This window comes from Nannospalax galili, unplaced genomic scaffold, assembly GCF_000622305.1.
Source record: "Nannospalax galili isolate Female #2095 unplaced genomic scaffold, S.galili_v1.0 scaffold160, whole genome shotgun sequence".
NCBI lineage: Eukaryota > Metazoa > Chordata > Mammalia > Rodentia > Spalacidae > Nannospalax > Nannospalax galili.
The window spans coordinates 2599228-2609106 of record NW_008346900.1 but is presented as its reverse complement, the minus strand read 5'-3'; the positions used below and the strand labels follow the sequence as shown (position 1 = coordinate 2609106).

General features: G+C 50.6%; 1 protein-coding gene across 7 annotated transcripts in view; it reads right to left on the bottom strand.

Moving 5' to 3' along the window:
- Positions 1-1718: 1718 nt before the first annotated feature.
- Positions 1719-9879, bottom strand: part of Col20a1 (collagen type XX alpha 1 chain) — a 33415-nt gene continuing 25254 nt past the window's right edge. For 5 of the 7 annotated variants that reach the window (XM_029568455.1, XM_029568457.1, XM_029568454.1 and 2 more), the window contains 10 exons: positions 6116-6211; positions 5989-6042; positions 5835-5888; positions 5365-5418; positions 4685-4756; positions 4034-4069; positions 3868-3934; positions 3624-3794; positions 3175-3248; positions 1719-1927 (listed from right to left, as the gene is read on the bottom strand). In XM_029568455.1, coding sequence (XP_029424315.1) covers positions 3226-3248; positions 3624-3794; positions 3868-3934; positions 4034-4069; positions 4685-4756; positions 5365-5418; positions 5835-5888; positions 5989-6042; positions 6116-6211 — 627 coding nt within the window. In that variant the 3' untranslated portion in view covers positions 1719-1927; positions 3175-3225. Of the gene's footprint in view, positions 1928-3174; positions 3249-3623; positions 3795-3867; positions 3935-4033; positions 4070-4684; positions 4757-5364; positions 5419-5834; positions 5889-5988; positions 6043-6115; positions 6212-9879 lie in introns of those variants that run through there. The other 2 variants (XM_029568456.1, XM_029568458.1) reach the window with 2 other exon arrangements.

Genomic DNA, 9879 nt, shown 5'->3' with positions numbered 1-9879 from the left:
GTAAGCAGCATTCCTCCGTGGCCTGTGCTCCATCTCCTGCCTCCAGGTTCCTGCCCTGAGTTCCTACCTTGGGCTCCCTGATGAACTGCGTGTGACCTGGGAGATGTAAGACAAATAAACCCTTTCCTCCCCAAGTTGGTACTGGTCAGAGTGTTTTGTCACAGCAATGAAGAACAAACTAAGACAACATCTCACTCTGTTTCTCCATGTTTTCCACACACCGTCCTAGTTGGCCTTCCCTCATTTATTTCTGTTATTTTGGCTTCACGTTATTAATATCCTTCCTTGTTTCCTTGTGTATTGTGAGTTTTTAAAAATTAATGGACCAAAGAGAACATGAATTTCCTTTATCTAGTAGAGACTGTCCATTTTTCTCTCTTGGCATTGTTCTCTTCAGATATCTCCTTTTCTTTGTCAGTATGCCCCCTAAACCTAGATAACAATGCTGTATGCTTGGGGTGTGAGGGTACATTTGTGTGTGTGTGTGTGTGTGTGTGTGTGTGTGTGTTTGAAAATGCATGTGTGCGCACAGAGCTCCAGGAGGAAACAATCCGTTGTCCTGTATTGGCTTCTTGAAGATCACTGCTGCACACATGTACAGACACATGTACACAAGCAATGACAGGCACAGGGAAACATGCATGCAAATATTTACATACAGATATACCTACACAGAGGTGCATTCACACACATGCCCACAAACATATACGCACACAGAACTGTATGCAAGCATACATACACACATGTGCCTGTATACATTGAGCCATGGTGGACTGTTTCTTCAGAGTCAAGTGTCTCTTTGTTCCTTGTTAAAACTTTTATCTTCCCACCTAATGATGTGGGTGGGGTTCCTCTTTGTTTCTGGACCGTTCTTGCTTAGCTAGACAGATGGGAGTGGTGGGCCAGTTACTGAATATCTGTTGGAAAAGGAAGCAGAAGCCATGCCTCCTAGCTGGGCAAGGAGAATTACAAGTGCAGGTGTCATGAGCTCATGCCATTCCAGACCCTTGCCTGGCATGGTGGGGTAAGACAGTGAGGCCTGGGCTCACATGGCCTCTATGAGGTGGGGAGATACCTGGAGCAGAGGTGCTATGGAACATAGAAGCCCCTGCTGAGGAACAGCCTTGCTCTGAGACCCTGAGGATGAGGGGCTGATAGTGCCAGGTCTCAAAATGACATCCTCATACTGGGACCCCAGCCAAAGGAGTGAGAATGATCTGGACTTCTTGGGCTGGGGACAGGAATGGGACAGGACAGATGGGCCCTGCTCATACCCAGATACAAAGGACTGAGAGACACCAGGCTGAGTTGAGGGCATTGTTCTGAGGGAGAGACAGTCAGTGAGAGAACCCCTGGGAGGAGCCCAGCAGAGACACAGCACATGTACAGGACTTCTGTGCTCTGAAGCTGGCAGGAAGGGTATCTGGACTTCACCCCTGAAATGACAGGGAGCCCTGAGAAGTGTAAGGCCTGGCCAGGCTTGTGTTCTATTGGTGTGCAGATGAGCAGTGGGTAAGCAGGGAACCATCTTCTACCTAGGATGGGGGATGAGAGGAAGTCAGCACAGGATTCAGGCTGGGCCTTGAGGAGGCCCAGAGGAAGGAGGCTGGGCCTTGAGGAGGTCCGGGAACACTGGACGGTTTTGTGCGAGCAGGTCATGTGAGCGGTGGAAGACATGGCTCCCAGCAGTGAGCAAGCACTTCACACAGGCTGATGAGCAGTCAGAGGTTTATCTGAACTTGGAAATGATACAAAGAAACGGCTTGGGCTTGGGGTGGGAACATCCTTCTCCTTTCTCACTCCTGCCACTTCAGGTCTCTCCTCAGTTCCCTCTCCACCTGTCTGGGACACATTTGTTTTCAGTGTCCAGACAAAACTGAGGATAACATGAGGCAACACAGGGTGATCTGAAATGGTAGCGAAGGTCCTGGCAAGAGAGAAGAGCAAACACATCTGGGAGGAGCTGTGGACAGATAGACTGCAGCTCAGGACACGGCAGGCAGCCTCCTTACATGGTGGGCTCGGGCCTGCCCAGAGTTCCTGCGCCTAAGGTCCTCACACCAGTTTTCGCTGTGCCATGGGCACAGATTGAAAGCCCAAGTTGTTCTCTAATTGTTCTGCTGAGCAGGGACAAGGCTGTAATCCTTGCCCAGGGTTCTGGCTTGTCTATGGGCAGCTCCCCACCCCTAGTACCTACTTCCCATCATACATGTCCCTTGCACCTGCCAAATCTACTCCCAGGTCCCTCCAGCTCCAGCACTGACTTGAGGACAATGTTCTGTTGCATCCACCTGAACTCAACTGTGCCACCTGAGCCCACATGAGCTCACCTGTATTCATCTATAACCACCTGTGCTGCCTGTGTCACCTGAACTCAACTGTGCCACCTGAGCCCACATGAGCTCACCTGTATTCATCTATAACCACCTGTGCTGCCTGTGTCACCTGAACTCAACTGTGCCACCTGAGCCCACATGAGCTCACCTGTATTCATCTATAACCACCTGTGCTGCCTGTGTCACCTGAACTCATCTGTGCCATCTGAGCTCACCTGAGCTCACTTGTGTTCACCTGTGCCCATCAGTACTTAGCTGTACCCACCTGTGCTCACCTGAGCTCACCTGCCTCTCTGTGTACTCACACCTGTGTTTACCTGCACCGTGCTCCCACATTCCCACCTGTAAACAACCCTCAAATGGGTTTGCTCATGGACCACTTGCTCAGGACATCCTGAGAAAGGACTGAGGTCATCTGGTACTGTAACCCCCCTGCTCCCATCTCAACTCTATCATCCACATTCAGGACCTCCAGAGCACTCTCTGTCTCAGACCTCAGGAGCCCCCACCTGGACTGAGTGTCCACAGGGGTGCATGCTTGAGCTCCTCTGCAGGACTAACTCCACTCAGGGTCCCTTCTCATGATGGGGTTCCTCCAAGGCCCATGAGCCTCCACACTCCTGAAGCTCCATCCCCTGCTCTGCTCTGTAGCTCCTCTGTACCCAGCTAGCTTTAGCAGCGCCACCTCCATCCCACACTTATAGCTGGTGCCTCCTCTCAGATATGCCTGTACAACACCATCTCCAACTTCTCATGGTGGGGCCCAGGAGGGTGTCTCCCAGAAGTTGCTCCTTCTTCCTGGACATGCCCCATGGCTGGCGCAGTGGTAGAAACTTACCTGTTCACTCCAAGGGTCTTGGGGGCTGTCTCCCCAGCAGCCCAAGGCTGCCTATCTGACAGCTGCAGGCTCTCCTGAAAGGAAAGGGGACATGGTAGGTCCTGAGGATGTGCTGAAGCAGCCTCCTGGTCTCCTCTCTGTCTAGAGGGATGGTAGAGCCTCTTGGGATGGGCATTATGCTCAGCCCTTGGACAGAGGCTAAGCACTCAGGACAGCAGCACATCAGGTCCTTGAGTTCCAAACTAGGGCTTTATTATGGATTCAGTGGTCAAGATAGAAGCTCTACAGCTTCTGGGTGAGGTAGGGGGTCACCTATGGACACTTCAGGATATCCTTGGTTCACTGAGACATCTTTGGGTAAAAGGGATGACAAGGATAAAACACACACAAGCAGGAGATCCGCCACTTTCCATCTAGAGAAGCCCTCCCAGGAGTAAGGAGCCTGGTACCTTGGTCCTCAAGGTGGTAGCTATGTCCCCAGTCTCCAGGAAGTAGGGTCTTTCTATGTGAGTCAGGGGACTCCATGGAGCCAGGCCTGCCTGGTTTTTCAGCCTCTACCATGATGGGCATCGGGGGCCGGGAGTTCTCATGCAGAAAGGAGTTCAACTTCAGTATGTGTGCTGAAGAAGGCGATATCAGTGGAGCCTAGGCTCACAGTTGAGGACAGGGCTGGGTGGGTTGGACCTTACTTACTCTGTATGGCTGATTCACAGGCCTGGCTCACCAGCTGGAAGATGGTGGCAAGGGACTGTGGTTCTCCCTGGAAGGGGGAAATAGCTTTGGAACCCATGGCAGGTACTACCAGGGAATCCCCAATCACTCAAGCTAAGGCCACCACCAGACTTTGGACCTCACTAACCTTCTCTCCTCGTTCACCTTTAGGCCCTGGTAGACCCTGCAGCAGAGGTACAGGAAGGAAGCTATCAGTACAGAGAAAAGGAGCTGCAAGTATGGTGACACATGATGGCCCTGACTCCACACAGTCAAACTCCCAAGTCCAAGAAGTGTGTGCCCTCAGCTCTGTCCCAGAGCAGGCAAGTGAGGCTCAACATTCACAGCAAGGGCAGTCCCAAGTGCAGCTGGGAATGATCTGCAAAGGACCTGTCCCAGCTGTGCATTTTCTGCTGGGAGGATGGGCAGAGGTCCCTAACAGCTAAAATACTGCCTGAAATACTCTCCCCTGGCCCAGAGCCAGACCTGAGGCTAAGAACTCCGGCCCACCACCCTGTGTCTACCTCTAGCCATGACCACACCATAGAGCCCATCCAAGGGGCCCTGAGTTGCTGAAACCCTCCCCCTCTTGGCTGCAGACCAAGGCGGCCTCCCAGAGAGCTGGATCCCCAAAAGTCAGCCACTATTCCCTCCCTGCTCTGTGTCCCCATGGAAGCTACAGGAAACTTCAAACAGGCCAGTCTTCAAGCAGGGAGCCCCTGAGCCTGGATATCTGTGCTTCCACAGTCCCTGTCCCTTAGCTGGCTGACTGGCTGGCTGGAAGGTAGGCGGGACTTACCGTGGGTCCCACAGCCCCTGGGGGCCCTTGTTCCCCATTGGTGCCCCTGGCCCCTGCCAAGCCCTGGAACCCCTGCAGAGATGCAGATGTCAGGGTTTGAGCCCCAGTAAGTTCGCTGCCTTCCCCAGTGGTGGTTCCTAATGTCCAGGGAAGCCCTTAGGTCGACCCTAGCTGTTCTTAGACCTTGCCCTCCCCCCAACTTCCTCTAGGTCCTATTCCTAAACCAGTGTCTATGGCAGACCAGCAACCAGGGCAGACCCCTCTACCCCTCCCCCAGAACCCAGGACAGAGCCTCTGCCCCTGCTCAGCACTCAGGACTCTACCACTCACTTAGCTGCTGGTCTGATAGTGGGGGTAGTATCATTGTCCCCACAGCCAGACTGGCTGCCTGCCCCTGCCAGGCCCAGGCAGGAGCCCTGGTACCCTTGCCCTGTAGAGTTGGGTTATGGGTGGCTGTTTCCACAGGAAAGGACTCATTTCCATAGGAACTTGCCTATGGGCCCTCTCTGAAGAGCAATTGGGGTGTTCCTTGGGTGCCCAGCAGAACCTTGTGGAAGGCTGCAGCAGGAGCAAGTCCCTGCTCCAGACTGGCTGGGAGAGCAGCAGATGGTCTGCAGTCCCTTTTCCCCAAACTGGCTGCCCAGCTCCAGGGAGCCTTGGGGATTCTGGACAGAGCCTACCCTGGGGCCAGGTGGTCCAGGCAGGCCGGCAGGTCCCTCCAATCCTCTCATTCCCTGATGGACAGAAAAGGAACAGGTTGGAGTAGAGATGCATATCAGCCCATGCACTCCATGGTAACCCACCCCCAGAAGCCCCTGGCATGCTCTTCCCATTGGCATTTCTATCAACTTGGTGCCCTTGGGATCCAGAGTCAGTAGCACTCCAAGAAGGTAGCCCACCCTGAGGAATTGGGCTGTACAACCTGCCCCAGCTCTGAGCAGAGAAGATTTCGCCCTTGACCCATCCCAGGGTAGCAGCACATGTCCCTGGTGTGTGCTGGAATACCCTTCCTTCTGGCCAGGCCTCAGGGAATGGGACAGGCGCAGTCTCAGGTGAAGAAGTCCCTCTACCTCCTCACCCCCCATGGCTTCTATCCCCAGGACGCTCCCCAGGCTCTCCTATTCAGTGCCTACAGATCCAGAGCCAGTACCTTTGGTCCTTGAAGGCCAGCTCTCCCAGGGATGCCTTGTTGGCCAGGGAGGCCCTGGAAGGGAACAGAGATAGCCAGCCAGGCAGGAGCCAAGGTCACATACAGAGGAGGGTCCTTCCCACAGCCTTGCCCTGCTATGGCTCTGACCCACTACCTGCAAGCCTGGAAGTCCATGGTCCCCCTTCTCTCCTTTGACCCCTGGTGGACCCTGGAGGAGAAGATTGATTGAGCAGCAGACAGGAGAGACAAAGGGGAGGAGGAAGAGTGGGGGTAGCACCTACCATGGGTCCCTGGACTGTGCGGCCCTGGGTCCCTGGTGACCCCTGCTGACCTCCAGGGCCTTTGGGTCCTGTCTGTCCAGGTGGCCCCGGCTCTCCCTAGAGATACAGGGGGCATTGAGGGAACTAAGAGAGCATGTCATCTGTCCCTCCCTTGTTTACTACGTGCCCTCAGCCCTCTAGCCCCCACCTTGTGGTTCTCAAAGCCACAGGCACCTTCACCAGATGATAAAGGAGGCTCATGTTCCCTCATGCCCTCCATGGGTGGGTCCTGGTTTGACCCATCTACAGGGCTCAACAACTCCTGATGGCTTCTTCTCTGGGCCCTAAAGGCAAGCCAGAATGGAGTTGGGACTCAAAGCCAGGCCTCTCACCTGACTCCAGACTTCCTACTCTACACTGGCTCCAAAGGGGCTTGGAGAGGAAATGTGTGCAGAAATCACCAGCAGGAGAGGTGGAGCTTAGTGGACTGATATATGGGGTGGGGGAGAAGGAGGCATCTCCTTGAGCTCGATTTTCACTGGACGTCGAAGCTCTAAGGGACAGGTGACACAGTGCAGTTTCAACTGAGATTGGGGAAAGACATTTCCAAGTTATTTTTTGAATGAAGAAATCAGTACTCTAAACACGATACTGCTCAATCTTATTAATGTGCAACTATAAATAAATGCCAGTACGTAGAGCACTGCCACATGCCAAATGGTGACAAGGACCGTCACCACACTGGCTTCTTAATGATGTAAGAATAGCTAGCATGTAAGGAAACACCAAAATTAATAGTGAAGAGCTTCACAAAGAAAATTGTTCAATCAAACCCACAACGACTGAACAGACGCTAGATCCTACTTAACGCCTGTTCTTGATTTTTTTCCAAGTCTCAAATAAGATAAAACGGGATTTTATTGCCACATGATAATATCTGCCTTGGTGTCTGAGTCAGCTCTGCATTTCATGAAAGACATTAAGGCATTTCTGTTAAACCAAGGAGAAGATAAGGGCATCTGCACCACCTGACACCATTTGACAGAACTTGCCATAGTCACCAACATCACCAGGCAAGAAAAAAAGGTGCTGGAGGGATGGCTGTGATTAAGATCATTGGCTGCTCTTGAGGAAGACCTGGGTTCAGTTTTCAGCATCCACATGGTGGCTAACAACCATCCCTAACTCTGGTTCCAGGGGATCTGACACCCTCTTCTGGCCTCCACGGGCATTGTATGCATGTGGTACATATTCATACATGCAGGCAAAACAGTCATACATAAAAATGTAAATAAATAACCTTTAAAGAATAGAATTAAATCAGAGTTATAAACATTGGAGAGAAGAAACTTGGCAGGTGACCTCAAGAGAATCTGAAAAACCCCAAGAAAGACTATATGAAAATAAAAACCATCAGAAATAAGAAAGCCAGATACAAAAAGAACTCTGAGGGAAAGAGCCAACATATAAATCACCAGACAGTAGCGTCAAGGACTGCAAAGACCCTACTTTCAGCAGCAGCAAAAAGAGGCGATATTTGGGCATGAATCAGAGCCCAGCAAGCCCAAGAAATGACTTTCCAAAAGTTTTACTAAAGATCACAACAGATACCAACAAACAGGATGGCCACATTCCTAGTGAGAGGATGAAAATTCTAGAAGTGTTGCCTCTTTCTAAGCATAACTATGAATTAAATGTGGTTCCTGTAAAAAACATCATCTAGATTTCTTAGTCTAAATAGAAAAGTGAATTATATAGTCTACAGAAAAATAAACAAGAGGAGCCAGGAACATTTTGGAGAGACAGAGAAGCAGACCAGCCTTGGGCCAGTAAGTATTAAAGGCACTTGTCACCAAACCTGGTGACCTGAGTTCAATCCTCAGAACCCACATAAAGGTGGATGGAGAGAACCAGCTCCATAAAGGTGTCCTCTGACCTCCACATGCTGTGGCACACACACACCACCACCGCCACCAATCTTGCCAGGCGTGGTTGTGCACACCTTTAATCCCAGCCCTTGGGAAGTAGAGACAGGTGGATCTCTGTGAGATGGAGGCCAACCTGCTCCACATGGTGACTTCCAGGCAGGCTGGAACTAGGGAGATCCTGTCAAAACAAACAAACAAACAAAACCACCACCACCACCACCACCACCACCACCACCAAATAATAATAATTAATAATAATAATAATAATAATAATAATAATAATAAAAGGAGGATAGCCCTCCTTAAAATGCTACACAAATTTGGAGTTCAGTTGTCTCTCAGTATTCTTGGGGACTGGTTCCAGGACTCCCATAATGCCCAGATCCACAGATGCTTACAGATACCTAAGTCCCCTCTAGAAAATGGGGCAGTATTTACATGTAACCTATACATTCCCCCATGAACTTTAAGTCATTTAGAGGTGACTGACACCAAACACCACGTAAAAGCAACTGTGTTGCTTAGGAAAGGATGACAACAAAAGGGTCTGAACGTGCCCAGGACAATGCATTTTCCCCAAATATTTTCAGCCTGCCGTGGTTGAATCTTCCCATTGCTGAAGCTGGAGATATGGAGGCCCACTGTCATTTGTGATGCATGGACCAAGTCAATGGTCAGGCCAGGCTAGGCTCATGGCTCTGTGGACAAACTGGTGGGGAAGACAATGTGTGCAGTAGGAGCTGAGACTGATGAAGATGGTGTCCACATGTCCACAGGGATGGCTGCTTGGGGGTAGAGGTTGGAGGCAAGGTCTTCAAGGGTTGCAAACCAAGCAAGCCAGGGATGAACAAATACGCTCAGTTCTGAAAGGCCCAGGAGGTTCCAGAGAAACTCAAGGATTCACACTTTATACTCTCAGATTGGGGGAGGCCTTTGTTTTATTTTATTGCATTTATTTATTTAGTGTTTGTGAACAAATGTGTGGAGGTCAGAGAACAACTTGCAGGGGTCAATTCTGTCCTTCTACCATGTGGGTCTGGAGGATTAAATTCAGATCATCAGGCTGGGTGGCAAGAACCTTTACACCCTGGGCCATCTTACCCACCCTAGGAGGCCTTTTTTATTTTTTTATTTATTTACTTGTATTTTATATGTATTAATATATATCAGGTGTGTGCAATGCCCACGGAGGCCAGAAGAGGATGTTGAAGTTATTGGCAGCTGTTAGCTGCCATGTGGGTGCTGGGAACTGAATCTGGGTCCTCTGCAAGAGCAGCCAGTGCTGTTAACTGCTGAGCTATCTCTCTAGTGCTGTGGAGACCTTTTTAAATAGGTTACAAAATTCAAAGGCCAGAAGAGATAGACCAATGATGTTGACTGAGCAAAAGTTACCTTAAAAACATGTACAGAAGGGGGCTGGAGAGATGGCTCAGTGGTTAAGAGCACTGACTGCTCTTGCAGAGGACCTGGGTTCGATTCCCAGTACCCACATGGTGGCTACAAACCGTCCTTAACTCCAGTTCCAGGGGAATCCAAAGCCCTCTTCTGACCTCCACGGCACTGCATGACACGGGTGCACTCACATACATGCAGGCAATACACTCACACACATAAAATAAAAATAATAAAATAGTAAAAAAAAATATGCACAGAAACCAGTCAGAAACAAGTCAAAGGAGACACACTAAAATGGCAAAGAAGTCAGAAGTCACCTCAGCAGCAAAGCTGACTCCGAACAGTGTACCATGACCCACAGAGGAGCAAGGAGCAGACAGCACAGTGAGGGGATGTTTCCAACAAGGAAATTCTGGCAGCTTCCAAAGGGTACCCAAGCTTTAAAAGGAAGACAAATAAAGG